The sequence below is a fragment of the Temnothorax longispinosus genome, chromosome 4 (assembly GCF_030848805.1).
Source record: "Temnothorax longispinosus isolate EJ_2023e chromosome 4, Tlon_JGU_v1, whole genome shotgun sequence".
NCBI classification, from domain to species: domain Eukaryota; kingdom Metazoa; phylum Arthropoda; class Insecta; order Hymenoptera; family Formicidae; genus Temnothorax; species Temnothorax longispinosus.
Window position 1 is genome coordinate 10,359,046 of NC_092361.1, and position 17,393 is coordinate 10,376,438.

Consider the following 17,393-nt stretch of genomic DNA (forward strand, 5'->3'; position numbering starts at 1 on the left):
TCAATTCCATATTTTTATCATCTGTCCCCATTAATATCCTGCAACTTTTATCTAAAACATTTTTTCATATCTAAAGCCCCAGGTAGCACATACACGTTTCAAAAATGTTTTATAAGCGTTGTTATTACTCGGTACACGTAATCTGGTGCCCGGCGAGGGGGCAGGCGGCGAACTCTTCGCGCAACGGACGAACACCTCGTTGTACCGGCCACGCGTACTTCCGATCGTAACCTCGTGTCTCTCGGCGAGAGGCCCGGGGGCCGAGCTCGCGCGGTTCACAGCAGGGTGTCCGGAATGTCAGTCACTGAGGAGTCACTCGCGATTTGAAGCGTCTGAGGATCACCGTACTATCAAGCAGTATTTGCCTTTCGATTCGACAGTCACGAGAGACACACGTATTGCATCCGTCTTACACAGAGGACCCGAAAACGAATGATGGCGACAACGAGAGCGTCGATGTGAGCATGCGATCTTCCGCGACAGTCGATATATCGATCCGTCAACTCGGGTCCGTCGCTGATTGGTCGGCTCGGAAATGGCCGCTCGAGATAGGAATGATAATATAATTTCCGAACATTCCGCCCGCCTTCTACAACAGGGTTGGAGAATGACGGCTTGATGCAGCTCCGGTGAGACCGAGTCAGGTAGGAGGTTGATCCGATGAGACCGGGAGGATCGCCAGCTTGGTGATGGGCCGTTGGAATTCGGTGGTGGCCGTCTTGAGCGTGACTACCCGACAGAGGCCGTCCGCACCCGGGTGGAGTGCGATGACTCGAGCGAGGGGCCACTTGGAGGGGGGCAGTCGCTCGTCAGTGAGCAGGACTAGCGAGCCGACTCGAATCTGCGTAGATGGGTGACGCCATTTGGAGATGGAGAGTTAGTGTTGTAGACACTCTCTTGACCATCGGGCCCAGAAATGTTGCACCTGCTGCTGGATGAGTTGCCACCGAGATAGTCTGGAGGTTGGCACCGCAGAGAGAGAAGGCTCCGGGATAGTGGTAGGAGCTTCGCCGAGGAGAAAGTGCCCAGGTGTGAGTGCCGAGATATTGTCCGGATCGTCCGAGAGGGGGCACAGGGGCCTAGAGTTGAGTACTGCCTCTATCTGGACCAGAAGAGTTGAGAATTTCTCATAGGTCAGGAGTGTGTCGCCGATCGTCCACCGTAGGTGGTACTTGATTGACTTTACCGCTAATTCCCACTTCCCCCCGAAATGAGGGGCCGCCGGTGGATTGAATACCCAGTGAGTGCCGTCGTTGATCAATAGTTGAGAGAGCTCTTGAGACTCCCTTGATCCCGCATCAAAGAGCCGTTTGAGGGCGGCGTCCGCACCAAGGAAGTTAGTGCCACAGTCACTGAATAGTGTGTGACAGATGCCGCGACGTCCAGTGAACCGTCGATAGGCGGCGAGAAAGGCCTCGGTGGTGTACTCTGTGACGAGCTCCAGATGGACCGCCAAGGTGGTAAAGCAGATAAAAACGGCTATTCAAGCCTTGTGGCACTTGGCGCCACGCCCTCGCCATGATTTCAGTGTGATAGGGCCGGCGTAATCGACTCCCGTGGTGAGGAATGGGCGAGAAGGTGTGACCCGGGAGGGCGGCAGTTGTCCCATGAGCTGTTGGGCCCGAACCCCGCGGTACCGGGTACAACGTACACAGCGGAGGATGTGAGATCTCACGGGGGCCCGACCGCCGATGATCCAGTAGGCTCTGCGTAAATAGGTCAACGTCAGCTGGGTCCCGCCGTGAAGTGTTCGCCGGTGAGCGTCCGCGATAAGGAGCTGGGACAATCGGTCGTCTTTCGGTAGGATGGCAGGGTGAATGCACTCCGGATCGAGCAGCGAGTTCTTGAGGCGATCTCCAACTTTGAGAATGCCGGTACGATCGATAAACGCGGTGAGCTTGGACAGAGGATGAGTCTTAGGCAAAAGATTTCCGCTCGAGAGCGGATTACACTACTGATGTGCACCAGGAAATTCTTCAAAACAGAACAAACATAAATGTACTTTCAATGGCCACGTTCAGCAGAACATTTATTGCAAACATATATTTTTGCAATTGTTTGAACTTTTCTATGCTCAGATTTGTCCAATGACAAATAGATTTACGACCGGTAGGAGACAAAATTAATTTAAGTAAATAAGTGGATATATAATATGTGCATGGATAAAATGATTTATTTTGTGCAATAATTAATGCAATATAAATTTAAATGTTTCAAAAAAAGGTTATTAAAACTATTACATATAGATATAGCAAATTATAATTTTGAAAGAAAAAATTTAAGAAATATTTTTGTTAACTATTGTAGAAACGTAAAAAATACGTTTTTTTAAATCATGGTTTCAAAAACATTTTTGTTCAAACGGTTCTTAATGGTTCTTTACGGTTATGAAACTACGTATACGTTCAAAAAATGTACGTGAAACTAATATGTGCTACCTGGGAGCTGATTCTGAGATCCAGGGGGCTGGGTCAGACTTTAGAGATACCCTGTATAATAACTATAACTATAGTTATATTTGAAATATATAATTATGTCTATATTATGTTTTTTTTTTTATTTAGAAAGTGCTCTACTGTATAAACCAGCGGAAAATTAAAAAGAAGTTGAGCAAGCCATTAAAACTTGGCTGAGACGTGCAAAAGAAAGGGTAGGGAAAGAATATTCTTCATTGTAAACATTTGCATTTGCACATTCAATTTGTGAATTTATTTCATTTTTGCTCATTTTGAATTATTTTTGTTTTTAAACAATGCAAAAGTGTGAATTTGGAGTAAAATTTCTAGAAAATCTGGGAATTTTTTTACAAAATTTGAGTAAATACCTTTATTGAAATTTCCACATTAGTTTTTATAACTAAATATTTTGAACAAATTGCTGTTTTCTTTAATTAATTTGCAATACACGTGTGCAATACGTTTAAAATAATGTGTGTATGTGTATGTGGATACATACATGTATCTAATATATATTCATATATAATTCAATATTCCGACTGATTCATCTACGCCCAGCCCAAACCTTTAAACCTAGAAACATGAAATTCGAGGAGTATATTAAAACCTTAAGGTATACTTAAAACCTATAAGGAAGCAATTGTGCAGGTTTCTACTTGCACACTTAAAAACTATGAGAAAGGAGTGTGCAAATTTTTACTTGCACACTAAAAACTATGAGGAAGCAATGTGCAAGTTTCTACTTGCACACTTTTTTATTGTGATAAGCTTTATTGCGACTAATATCTGTTATACTATTACAAAAATCAATTGAATAATTAATGTTTTTACTAAAATAATCCCTACTAATTGCAGATATTTCTTACTTCCATTTTGTTCAATCGGTTAGATAATTCTTCCACGGAAATAATGTGCAATTTTCTAATTTGCACACTTTTAAATTATTTTTTCTAATTCTGTATCGCGTTGTATTTTGGCACTTAAGTAAGGTAGTACGATCCTTTTATTTTTTCCTCTCATTTTGATAAAAATTTATACATTTTTTTTATTTTAAGGAAGTTTTAATTTTTCCACAGTATAAATGCCTATGGGTTTTCTAATTTCCGCAAATTTTGAGATATTGGGCCATTTTTTTGTTTTTTATTAGAGATGAACTTTTTTTAAACATTTAAATATGTAAAAGTTCTAACTTTCGCAAATTTTAAAATACTGTTTTTTTGTTTTTCGTTGGAGGAGCAAAATGCTTACGCATGCCCCAGGGCCGTATAAAACTTGATAACTTATCAAAATGACATATAATATGTGAAATTGATAGCAGGACAGCTTAGTAATTCTACAAACAGTTTTTTGAGAAAATCAATACATCAGACTTTGTACTAATTGTATTGATTTTCTCAAAAATTCAAAATTTTGTATAAAAAAAAAATCTTTTTGTCGATTATTGCCAAATTCAATACCAACCTTCTTTTAATGATACTCTATATAAAATTACATGTATAACTTATACATGTAACTTTTTAAGCAAAAATCGGTAACTCATTCACCAATAAGAATATACAATAATAAAACTATAAATAGCCCGATATTTCGAAATTTGCAACACATATTTCTAAAAATATTATGGACTTTTGATCGCGTATAAAAATGGATCTAATTAACCAAATCTTAAAGAATTATATATGAAATAGGGGTAGAAAAACTAAAGAATATAATAAAATTAAAAATAGATCAATATCTCAAATATTGAGAAAAATACAGCGTAAAACACACTTTTCTAAAAAATGAAAATCCCCTTAAAATCCATACCGGTCGACAGATTTTAATAAAATTAGAGGAGAACATACTTTCTATGATTCTCTATTTGTGTGTAAAATTTCAACCCGGTATCTAAAAAATTGTAGAAGTAGATGCGTGTACAAAAAATCCGTACACACACACACACACACACACACAAATTTTTTATTAAGGTAAATGTCCCTATGGCCGACACCTATAAGGCCGACCCAACAAAAGAATGGCGTTGTCAAGCGTAACAAAAATAAATTCGATAAAGGGTTTCATACTGGTGGATAGCTTCATCCATGCACTTTCGAAAAATCGTAGGCTCAATCCATTCCGTCAAGTATTTTTCTAGATAGAGAAGAATAAAGGCGCACTAGTGCGTATCCCCTCTACCGACCAGCTGTGTCCAATTACGACCGGGCATGTCCCCATTACCGATCACCTTTTTTCAGAGCATGCGAGGCGGAGGTTTCAAACGAAAAGTAAACATAAAAATGAACATAAATCAATGATAAACATAAAAAATACACATAAATCATGAAAATAGGTATTCTATTTTAATTTGATGATATCAAACAATCAATATCAAAGAGGTTATCGCTGACTTGAACGATAAAGAGAATTCATAGATGAGTAGATATGTAAAGAATAAGGAATATATATTGAACGGTTATATAATCGTAACATAATATCTCGAAATGCTTTTCGTTCGTATACTATGCATATTACATTTATTTATAACACACGATCTCCACAATACAATAGATATAATTAATGTATGCTATTTAATAGATATATAGATATATACTTAAAATATACAGATATAGATAGATATAGATATAAATATATAGATATAGATATAGATATATACTTAAAAGTAGATGCATTGCAACCGGATGAATGTTACATAGTTATATTAACTAACTTTCTTTACTTTGACTTTTTTTTTTCTTTAACTGCTCTTGTCTTTTCCTCGCCTTTTCTTCTCGTTCCAAGCGTTTCCTTTCTTTTTCAGCTTCGATGATACGTTTTTTTTCTTCAGCAGCTTCGAGTCTTTTTTTTTTCTTCTCTTCGGCTTCTCTTTTTTTGTTAATACTAGCTAATTCGCGATTTCTCTTTCTTTCTTCAATATCATTGTTCTTCTTAATTTTTTCTAATGCTTTCGCTGCATGATATGCCTGCCACTCTTGAGAAGTCACAACGGTCGGAATTTTTTCTTTTTTGCGTCGTTTCTTGTCATCTTTCTCGGTTGGCAATGGCCAGAAAAGGGCTTTTTGAAATGGGACGGGAACATTCTGAGGCATACAGTGACCGCTCGTCGTAGGCGGTATCATTTCGCATGCCTGTGAACTGCTTTGTCTGGCATATTCTGATGCTCCCACGAGAACGTCAGAATTAGGAGTCTGTCGCGATACTCTTCTTTCCCCTGAAATATGCATGGTTTATATGCATTCTAAAGAAAAGTTGCATAATTGTTTTGAATTATGCATTCAGTATGTGCATATGTAGTACCTATTGAAAGATCATTTTCGAGATCCACAGCTTGTGGCCCTGACGCCGTTGACTGTTGTGCGATGAACTCCAAGTCGCTATTCGCCGTCCCAGCGCAGAGGTTGTGATCGCTGTCAATAAGATGCTGGCACGAAATATCCATCGGTTCATCGAGTGTGGATTGGAGTGTGGAATGTCTCTGCAATGTCCTTTCTTCTTCACCTATACAAAAAAAGATTTCACGTTTGAATAAAAATCAACGGGCGCTATAGAAAATCATTCCATGAACATGGATGTACTTTTTGAAGCAGTTTCACGATCAACGAGAGTTGTCTTCTGATGCAGTGAATTGTTCGTCGCGCTTTCCAGTAGAGATGAATCGATATTGAAGATTTGATTATCGCCGGGGTTCTCAATGACTTTTGACAGTGAACCATCATCCTCGACTTTCATTATTGTTGCCTCGTCTATAAGTGTCTCGATCAAGTCACAATGGATAACTTTTTCTGTAATAGTCGAATCGATAAGCAAGTCGTTCTTATTGAAGTCAAGATTTTGCAAATTTTCGAACTTCAACGTAAAACAGGAAATTTCTTTTTCGCTCTTGACGTCGACAGTTGCATGTTGAACAGGGATTACAGCGACTTCGTGATCCGAGTATTGCTGTTCTTCTCTCTCCAGACTCGCTGTTTCCTGCTTCGGCATACTATTCGTATTATCGTGAGAAGTTGTCGCATCGTCGCGTTGTCTTTTCGAGTCTAGAGAAAGCGAGATCGAAAAGGAAAAGTAGATAGAGAAACCAAGCAAAAGTAAGATTAAAAAAAGAACCGGTAAACGCTATATAAAGAAAATGATCAACAAAATAAAGAAACGAAGAAAAGAGTAAAGAAGACGAGGAAAAGCAAGATTGAAAAAAAAATGATAGAATAATCATTATTAAAGCAAATTATTAGCAAAATAAAGTTCTATTACGTTGACGAATAGCACTCCAAACTCGAAAAAGACTCTGATCCTCTAAATCGCCCGTCCACGATTCCAGGTTTTCAGAAAATTTAAAATTCTGCAGCGTAGTCTTAGGGATGTATTTTTCGATGAATGTTAGGAAATTGTCAGGATCAGCCTCAGGAATTTCTCTTGCGCTCTGTTTGTTTGTTTCAACCGTTGATTTCAAACGGGAAATCAGTTTCTGATAATTCACAGCATCTGGATTTAATGGATGCAAACCACAAGCCTCGAATCCTCTACGCAGAATATCGGAGCTGCGGATCGTATCGAGAGCTTGTTGGAGTAGAGGTGCGAAGTGCTCCTTTCTCATTCGTATGCCGTTATGGTTCATTCTCCATTCAGTCGTCGCTTTACGCCAGGCACCTTTTGCTGGCCGAAAAAAGGCAACATCAAGTGGCTGTATTACATGCGTTGCATTAGGGTACAACGCAACGAGTATAATCTTGTGAATTCTACAGAATTCACTAAGCGCCATAGTTAGATGTGACGAATGCCCGTCCATGTACAGCACGACAGGAAATGAGATACTATTTGCAACCAGCCAGGGATAAAATACGTTCGTGACATACTCGAAAAAACTTTCGCCGGTCATCCACCCGCTCTCCGTTTTTCCTATTCCCCACGATTCGGGAATACTTGCAGATATGCTGGCAGGTATCCTTTCGTATGTAAAAAGAATCATCGGCGGTGCCATTGCGCCAGCAGCACTGGCCGTGAACAAAACTGTCAAACATTCTTTATCATCGTTATTGATAAAGTTGTACACAGCTTTATCTCCTTTTTTTACTAATACTTTTTCGCTCTTTGGGCTGAGATAAAACGCTGACTCGTCGCAATTAAAAATCCTTGTCGCATCAAGATCGGCAGCATTTTCCTTCTCTAAATGAGTCTTAACTTCGGCAAACCATTTTCGTAAAGCAATTTCGGTTACTGATGATCGCGAGTATGATAGATTTTGGGCAATTCTTTGTGCCAACTCCGGGTGACGCTTGAGAAATCCATCATACCAGCTGCGGCCTGGGCAATTATTTGTAAATGGATTCTCTCGATTCAGTTCTTTCATAAGACTTGCCACACTAGAAATGAGGACACTTTTCGTGACTGGAAATCCGCATACACTCATGTGCATCATCCACTGAACGATTTGTTGCTCTTCTTCGTCGGAAAGTACGGTCGGAGGTCCACCTTTCTTCAGAACTATTTCAGGCTGAGACATTTTGTCGCGGATAGTGGTTTTTGGTACATTATATTGGAGACTGACTGCCCGAAGTCCTCGCCCAGCCTTTGCAGCAGCTACAGCTGCTTTTAAAGTTTCTTCTGTGTATTTCTGTCTCTTCTTCTCCTTCTTAGTCTTCGCCATTTCTATCAAAGAAATCAATTTTTTTTTAAAGTAATCATTAATACTATTATTATAATACTATTATTATTGTTGTAATTATTGCTCCCATTTATATTATTATAAAATTTTTTCTCATTTCTTTACCGCCAGTCACAAAAATCTATAGATATCTCTGCGTTATGTAATCTGCGTAGCAGGGAATAAATTATTGTCATGTACGCAAACTTCGATCATAAATTCTACAGCATTTATGATCGAACAACAAAATTTATAAAATTTTTTATAGATATTTTAGTGTTCGACAATATACTGACGTTTACGTGTATGGTACTGGGAACATGCAGGCGTTTTGCTGTGTCTAACCTCGACCATCGAATAAATAAAAAAAATAACAGTTTTTGACTAATTTTTTTTTTCGAATATGGCAATCAAATTGTAACAAACCATTTAGCGCTCGAATTATTCCTTACAAAAGGATTTTGAACGAAATACGGACTATTTAGGCGACCGACAATTCCTAACCTCACTCTTAAGAATACGCGTGGAACGTGACGTGCGGCAAGAAATGCGAAAAAAAATATATTTAACTATTGTACTTACTCTGCACGTTATAATTCTTTTGTACTGCACGAATTCCTGAATTTTTCCACTGCACTAATGAACGTGTTGTTGAATCAGCAGCCTCGTAAACAACGTTTCACGTCGAAAAGGTTGGTAGAGGGAACATGGTCGGCCATGGGGACATTTACCTTAATATGATTTCTCAACATTTTGGAACATTCTAAACCTATTTCCATCAAAATGTGGAAAAAAATTTTTTTCACTATCACAAAGCTTCTATGAGGAAGCAAAAAAACATATGTACATTCCAAGTGGGTCTGCTGCTAAAACTTCAACTTTGAAAGAAAGTTCCTTTAGGTTCTACGAACAGATAAAGTTTTTGGAAAATGTCTTAGGAAAATCTTTGTAAGTTTAATAATTTAATATATACATTATTTAAAAAGTCAATATATTTAAAATACAGAGACACTCCAGACTTGACTTGGTTATTTAATTTAGTCCTCTTTGGCACTTAAAATTAGTATCCACGCAATAGGAATTTTTCTCCAAGGTTCTTGACTATTTTTTGTTAAGATCCGATCCGATATTAAAAGTGCTGTTTTTCTCTCTAGAACATGTACTAGTCTATCATCAAACGTTCAAAACAATGAAGAAAATGAAAGTATGTTAACTGAAGTTAGTGAAGACTCACAATCAGTGTTGGTACCCCAACCAACATGCAGCAATGCGAGCAGCAATGCGAGCAGCAATATATCAAACTTATCGCTGCCATCAAACTCCGGAGAAATTGATTTAAACTTAAGTAAAAGTACGGTTCTATATCACTTTATTAGACATTTCAATAAATTTATTTTATGTTAAAAATTAATAATATTTCAGAAAAAAAGTCAGAAAGATTTCACGAAACCGTTATCACAACATTACTCGAAACCAATAAAAAACTTAACGGAGTTGATGAATTTTTACTTCTACTCGGAGAAGGATACTCGGAAGGAAAACTGCCTACAGAAAGCGAATTGAATTAGAAATAAAATTCCTTGTTATGCTCATGGAACAGCAAAATAAATTAAATAATCAATAACTATAAATAAATTATATTTACTTTATGTTTACTTAATCTGCTATCTGATATAAAAGAAACTTTTTTTACTACGTTACATTATTATTATATATATCTATTTATTTTTCTTTTTTATTACATTAATATTAAGTATGACTATTATTGTATACTACGTATATTTAGTTTCAAACAAATACAAGTTATTTTCAAACAAAATGTATTTTTATTATGACATACCACATACAAGCCTTACGAATAAGTTTATCTAGTGTTTATAAGTATATCTACGCTTTACTAACTTACATATACTTACAGTACTATTTATAAAATTTTTTATAGAGACAAATCGTCAATTATTGTCAATCATTAATTAAAAATTGTTTTGTAACGCTTTTTCCCACTGGTAAGATAACGCACCAGTACTTTGAAAATATGTCGAATACGCTTCTTTGACTGCAATAGCATTTTTATTGCCGCGGCTTCGACAAAGTGGCATATTGCGAACTCCATGGCTTGTACGCATATCTTCAAGAGTTGTGTAAATATGATTTACTTCCCGTTAATTGCGCTTCGTTTTTTATAATAAAATTGTGCAGTGCTACAGTTGCTTGTACAATTTTGCGTACATTGCTGACATTTGCGATGATTGGCCTTCGGTATATTCTCAATTGAGCCACTAATATGCTGAAAGCGATCTCCACAACCCTTTTTGCACGGCTAAGTCGATAATTGAATACTTTTTTCCCAATGTTGAGTTTTCTACTTTGCGGATATGGTCTCATCATCATCTACATAGATAATGGAAAAGCTTCATCTGCTACTAGGGTAATTCTGATCCGTCAATTTCAATCTATTTCGGGTTTGGAAGTTTGAACGAATTAACTTCGAAGCGGTTCCCAATTTCGTTGTTGCGGAAGACTCCTCCATCACTTTGCCTACTTTCGGCACCAATATCGACTATTGTAAAGCAATAGTTTGCATCGCTGATTCCGAGGAGATTAATGCTGTGATGGCCTTTGTAATTGTAGTATGTCGATCCGCTGTTTGGTGGAGCCTGTAACAAGAACACATATTGTCTTTTTACCATAATATGTGCTCGGGGGGGAGGGGGTGAGTCCGCCCCAGGGACGCAAATGGTACAACAATAAACTCTCGAAGGACCAGAGGGGCGCGATCCTCTCACGTACAAAACGGGTGCACGTTGCACGCAAACGGAGTGAATGCGACTCACCGTTTCGTTGCCCGGCCCTTGGATATTGGTTCCGGCCTTCCTTTGGGTGGCTGGCCTCCTTGGTGGTGAGACTGTCCAAAGCGTGCCGAATGTCCAAAGCGTGCAGAATGTCCAAAGCGTACAAGCGGCATGCAAAGCAGAAAAGGCAGGAAATCGAATGCTCTTAGTGGGCGCAATGTCTTCGCGGGGTCCAAAACGTGAGCCGATACGATCGTGTTCGAAACGTGTCTGGACTCTTCCGTGACTGATACGAGAGTGTGAATGGTTCTTCCGGCTCGCGCTCCCGCGACTCGCGGCGCGAGGTCCTTACGGAAACGGCCGCCGATGGGCAGCACGAGTCGGGTGAGTCGCGTGATTATTGACAGACCGATTGATCGCGATCCGCCAACGTTTCGCGCGAGTCGTTAACTCGAATATAACCTTACCGGCCGTCTTACGTAAACCGGTGGAGACAACTAATACTAACGAACATGAACTGATTACGATTAACTAACGAACAACGAGAGCACAATTAAACGCTATTTACACTATTTACAGTGAGCGCCAACCATACCGCCCACTAAAATACAACGTGTTGTATTTTTAAACTGTAGCGGGCTTCCGAGGTGGAGTGCCCACCGGCAAGGGGCATAGCTTCACCAAGGGACGCACGATCGAACCATCCGCCATCTTCACCGTGGCGACCCGCGGAACGCCGTCGCTACCCGGATGCAGCGCTTCTATGCGTCCACGTCTCCAACGTAGGGGGGACGAGTTTGCGTCCTTGATGAGGACCAACGTGCCCACGTCGAGAGTACCGGCAGAGGTCCACCATTTGGGACGCTGTTGGAGCGTGTTGAGATACTCTACGTGCCAGCGCTTCCAGAAGTCGCGGTGGATGCGTTGAATGAGTTGCCATCGACTCAAACGATTTATTGGCAACGGAGCCACGTCGGGAGTGGGAACTGACACTAGGAGTTCCATTGTTAGAAAATGGCCCGGGGATAGGACCTCGAGGTCTGAAGGGTCGGTGCTCATAGGGCAGAGAGGCCGGGAGTTGAGGACAGACTCAATCTGAGCAAGGACCGTAATGAATACTTTGAATGATAAGATCTGATCCCCTATCACCTTTCGAAGGTGAGTCTTAAGTGATCGGACCCCCGTCTCCCAGAGGCCCTCGAAATGGGGAGCCAAGGAGGGATTAAACGACCACTTTATTTGTTCTCGCTCAACTACGAGAGACATGCACTTTTCGAGTTCGCGCGCGGTTTTTACAAAATTCGTGCCGCAATCGCTATATAGGAGCGAACAGCGGCCGCGTCGGGCCACGAAGCGCCGCAACGCAGCGAGGAAAGAGTCCGTAGACAGTGAGAAGGCCACCTCCAGGTGTATCGCCTTGACCGCGAAGCACTCGAAGAGGCAAACGTACACCTTAAAGGAGGAGACTCCCCGAGCCCGTCGCGTGACCATCGCGAAGGGCCCCGCAAAATCCACGCCACTGATCGAAAAGGGCTTGGCTTGGCTGACTTTCTCGGCCGGTAGTGTCGCCATGATGGGTTGAGTAGCATGCGGGTTCGCGCGGAAGCACTTATAACATCTCGAGAGCACCCGCCGAATCGCGCAGTGGAACCCAAGGATCCAAAAACGTTGAGCGAGCAAGTATTGCAGCGTGCGTCTACCCGGGTGCAGTTGAGCCCGGTGCACATGTTCAACGACGAGATCCGTCAAGCGATGTTTGTTCGGCAGTAGGACGGGGTGTTTGGCCTCGAACGCCAGTCCCAAATGGACGAGCCTGCCGCCTACCCTGAAAACACTCTCTAAGTCCAGAAAGGGCGCGAGTTTGAGAAAAGGCTTCGGTAATCTCTTTCCGTTCCTAAGTCGGTCGATCTCCTCGCTGAAGACCTCCGTCTGCACAAATCTAACGACGATCAAGAGCGCGCGATGCGCTTCGACCTGATCGACTGCCAAGGTCGCGGGTATTGATTTACCCTTTAAATTTTGGGTGATTCTGGTGATATATCCAACTATCCTACAAATCTTATCTAGTGACGAGAATCTATCTAATAGGGCGTATATGGGGTTAGGTAGGTTGATCGCGGCGAGCGATACGATTCTCTCCTCCTCGCTTGGGGACGATTCCCCAGAAAGGACCGGTTCGGCGCGGCCTTCGAAATCGAGCAGCCACTCGGGGCCCTCCCACCACGTAGTATTAGCCACGAGTTCGCGCGGGAACAGGCCACGGGAGCAATGATCCGCGGGGTTAAGCTCAGAGGCCACGTGACCCCAAGCCGTGACCGGCACCTTTTCTTGTATTCGGGCAACGCGATTGCGAACGAACGTTTTCCATTTATGCGGGGAGGAATGGGTCCAGTATAGCACGACCTTGGCATCGGACCAGGCGTACTCAGCATCAATTTCCAGGTGTCCCAATAGGACCTGCCGGACGTAATCGATCAAATTACCGAGAACCAACGCGGCGCAGAGCTCCAAGCGAGGTAGGGAGAGGGCGCGTAACGGAGCCACTTTTGCTTTGGCGCACAGAATTATAACCTTGACCTCCGATGGAGTGACAGCGCGAATGTACGTTACAGTCCCATAACCCCGTTCGCTCGCGTCACAAAACCTGTGCAACTCGCGACGAACACCATCACCCACGGGGAACGTAAGAGGTATCCGAAGGGAGCTCAACGCGTCGAGCTCCGATTGATATCGTTCCCACTGGCGGCGAACCTCTTCCGGCGGTTCGTCGTCCCAGTCGAGCTTGAGGGTCCACAAATACTGAATCAATCCTTTTGCGGTGAACGTAAGCAGTGCCAAAAATCCTAGAGGGTCAAACATGCGCGCTACTCCCAATAAAACGGTGCGCTTGGTGCATGTTCGGGTCAAGGGGTTGATCTGAAATCCAAAGCTATCCACTGTTGAATGCCAGCGGAGGCCTAGAACCTTGAGCCCCTGATCCTCTGTCATGTCAAAGGAACGCATGGATTGACTACAGATATCAGGGTCAAGTCCATCCAACGCGGCAGTATGGCTACTCGCCCATTTGCGCAACTCAAAACCGGCGCTCCGGAACAGTTCTATCAATTGATCGCAAAGCGCGATGCCTTGTGCGATTGTGCGGACGCTGGCTACGACGTCGTCCACGTATAGAGCCTTGAGTAGTAGAGCGTAAACCAGCGGATACTTATCACGATACTCATAAGCTAGACGGAGCAGGCAATAGATCGCTAGGAATGGAGAAGAGGTGACGCCGAAGGTGACCGTTTTGAGCAGGTAATCCAAGATAGGATCCGACTCCGAAAAACGCCAGACAATGCGTTGATAATCCCGTTGCTCCGGGTCTATCCAGATTTGGCGAAACATCTGCTTCACGTCCGCGGTGATAGCTACCGGTTCAGCTCGGAATCTAATTAGGAGCGCGATTATGTCTGGTTGTAATTTCGGTCCACTGAGCAATGTGTTGTTTAGCGATATACTGTTCGGGCATTTGGACGAAGCGTCAAACACGACCCGCAATTTGGTGGTCGTACTATCGAGTTTGTACACCCCATGATGGGGCATATAATAGACGCAACCGTCCGATGAAGAAGTCTAGTCTGCAACCTCCATATGTCCGCTATCGAGATAATCCTGTAAGAACGCGTTATAACCTTTTCTAAGTTCGGGATCCAATTTGAATCGGCGTTCGAGTGCGCGTAACCGATTGACTGCTATGGGTCGCGAGTCCACGAATGAAGGAGGGTGCGATGTAAAGGGGTATGAGACCACGAAACGGCCCGAATGGTTGCGACGCGTGGTTTTATCAACGGTCTCCCTGCAACGCCGGTTCTCCTCTAAAATCGGAGCGTGTTCCGGAACTTCTTCCAACTTCCAAAACCTTTCCACCGACGCGTCGATCGACTCGAGCGTGGTGGCAAAGGAGTGCAGCGATTGCACTTGCAAGGAGGGGGAAACCGAGCCCATCAGAACCCAGCCGAAAACCGTATTGAAGACGTCCGGCTCCCCATGAGTACCGGTGCGACGACCGTTTCTAAGTACTGATACGAAGGATTCCGCTCCCAATAGAATGTCAATTGAACCGGGTATGTAATAGTCCGGATCTGCTAGCTGCAGCCCCCGTAGGTGACTCCATGATTTTGCCGCAACACGTTCGTTTGGCAGCGGCGAGGTGATGCGAGGAAGCACCGTGTCTTCGATGGGGAGACGAATATCGTCGCAATCTCGCGCTCGGATCACGAATGACGTAAGGCCCCGCGTTGTGGCGGCCTTTGTCTCGCTGACGCCTAACACTGTCACGCGGTGTTTCGTCCGGGCGAAACCGCCCCGCTACAGGCAACTCTTCGTGATGAAGTTGGCCTGACTCGCGCTATTCAACAATATGCGAACCGAAAACGGGTTGCCAAGCACGTCAATGGCTTCCGCTCTTACGGTCGACAACAAGACCACGCCATTGGCCACGCTAGCCATCGCAACAATCGGTTTGTCCTTTGACTTCGCGGGGGTCGCGGCGCCCCCTTGCGGCGGGGCGATGCTTTGCTCGAAGTTCAGGAGCGAGTGGTGTTTTGCATGACACGTCCGGCATGTCCATGCCGACAAACAATTTCTCGAATGATGTCCGGTGCGAAGACAATTCAGGCATACCCCCCGTTCGCGAACAAAGTTGTACCTCTCCTTAACCGAGAGCTTCAGAAATTCAGGACATTTCGCAAAGGAATGTTGCTCCTTGCACTGGAGGCACGCGACGTTCTGTGCGACGAGCGAGGTAGTCGACGCGGCTTTCTTAGCAGGCGGATTTTGTACTTTCGATTTATTTGACGAGTCGGCTACCGGCGCGAGGACTGTACAGTATCCCGACAGATACGTTATCAATTGCTCGTATCGCGGCGATTCCACGGTCATGTGAGCTGACTCAAATTTCTCCCTTAGAGAGGGAGTTAGCTTCTCCAACAAGTGATTGAAGAGCATGAAATCCCAGGACTCCACCGGGTAGTCCATCATCTTCAAGGCACGCGTGTTTTCATTGAAGGCGTCTAACAACGAACAAAAGGATTCGGCGGAATCCGCATTCAAGGGGGTGGCATGCACGAGGAAGCGCCAATATTGCGTGGCTAATTTTCTTTTATCCTGATATCGTGATAGCAGCGCCTCATGGGCAAGTTTTTCACGACGCCGAAAACCTCCCCCGATAACGAGGACAGAAGTACGAAGTACTGATATTTCTCGATAGCGGACACGCTGCTATTTTCGTGGATCGCCGTGTTGTACAGCGCAATGAAGGATGGTCATTGGCCAAGATCACCCGTAAATTGTGGGAGGGCGATCTTTGGTAGTCTGATCGCGGATTGGGGCGCGAGCGGCGCAACCCGCGAGGACGCATTGGTCCCCGGCGCGGGAACGAAGCTTTCATACCGCCCTATTACGGCAAAACGCATTTTGTCGAACTCGTCACGTATCGCGTCTTCGACGCGAATTCTTCATCATTAGCATTCTGAATTACTTGGAGGTGAGCCTCCTCAAAATCCTGAACTAATTGGGCTACCGTCGGATAACGAACGATAAAGGTTGGTCTCATCGACACGTTGTCTACCGCGAGCATCGAATATTGATGAATTTCTCTCATGCGCCGAACGCACAGTTCGCGTCGCTGTTTGCACCCCCTATTCATCTTGAAGGTCGATGTGCCCGCGCGAGTGCTCGAACAAAACGAAATTATGCTATCTCGGTTTGAGTCGCCGAGGTTCAAACTCAGGTTGAATCGCCGGGATAATCAACTCCAACGCACGAGCGAGGCGATGGCAAGTTCAACACAATAATATTGTCGAAGCGTCGAATACTTCGAGTATGGATATCGTCGAAGAGTCGAAGGCTTCGAGTGTGGAATGCGGAAAAAATAAAAACAACACCGCCCGGCTCGCCGTAGCGACGAGTAGCGGATGGTTCGGTTCGAAATTTGCGCGAAGCACGAAGGAATATTCGCAAATGAATATACCTTGAGTATGAATATAAATCGTATCGTTCGTCCGAATAACGACGATGACGACTTATGTTGCACAAGCGTTCAATCGACAAGAGCGATCAACGGCAATGGCGCGCCGCGAAACTAGCAACACCGATTGTCCGCTAATGCCGATGACGAGTCGACGCGTGTATTTTCCACAACGAATAACGATAATGGCGTGCCACGAGGTATTCCGCGCGTATTCTCGCAGCGAGCCGAATACTGCGAACGAGAGATATCGCGGCGGTCGTCGGCGATACCGATTTATCGTCCACGCCATGGCACGACCGAATATTAACGAGAAGCACGAGACGCTGGCGGTTTTCACTAATGCGAGGTCCACTTCTACGCACAATCCGGCTCAAAGGACCAAATGCTCGGGGGGGGGGGGGTGTGAGTCCGCCTCGGGGACGCAAATGGTACAACGATAAACTCTCGAAGGACCAGAGGGGCGCGATCCCCTCACGTACAAAACGGGTGCACGATGCACG

The 17,393-nt window shown here is 43.8% G+C and overlaps 2 protein-coding genes across 3 annotated transcripts in view; both read right to left on the reverse strand.

The window, feature by feature from the left end:
* The window catches only part of LOC139812081 (cilia- and flagella-associated protein 58), a 346,663-nt gene that overhangs the window by 301,607 nt on the left and 27,663 nt on the right, over positions 1–17,393 (reverse strand). The gene's annotated exons all lie outside the window — the stretch shown is intronic.
* On the reverse strand, positions 4,690–8,176 carry LOC139811278 (uncharacterized). 2 transcript variants are annotated; one of them, XR_011731594.1, is made up of 3 exons: positions 6,029–8,176; positions 5,751–5,951; positions 4,690–5,664 (listed from the first exon to the last, which is right to left on the reverse strand). XR_011731594.1 is itself a non-coding variant. In XM_071775456.1 (3 exons), exons 1-3 carry the CDS (start codon positions 6,432–6,434, stop codon positions 5,159–5,161), a joined length of 1,113 nt encoding a protein of 370 aa, XP_071631557.1. In that variant the 5' UTR covers positions 6,435–6,637; the 3' UTR covers positions 4,692–5,158. The 2 variants fall into 2 exon arrangements, 1 of the variants encoding a protein (XP_071631557.1); XM_071775456.1 differs by having other exon boundaries at positions 4,692–5,664; positions 6,029–6,637.

Excerpts from the sequence above, each read along its gene's own strand:
- LOC139811278 (XM_071775456.1), bottom strand. The coding sequence starts at position 6,434 with ATGCCGAAGCAGGAAACAGCGAGTCTGGAGAGAGAAGAACAGCAATAC. Across the intron at positions 5,952-6,028 it reads TCGTGAAACTGCTTCAAAAA|GTGAAGAAGAAAGGACATTG; the intron begins GTACATCCATGT and ends TTTTTTGTATAG. Across the intron at positions 5,665-5,750 it reads CGAAAATGATCTTTCAATAG|GGGAAAGAAGAGTATCGCGA; the intron begins GTACTACATATG and ends TGCATATTTCAG.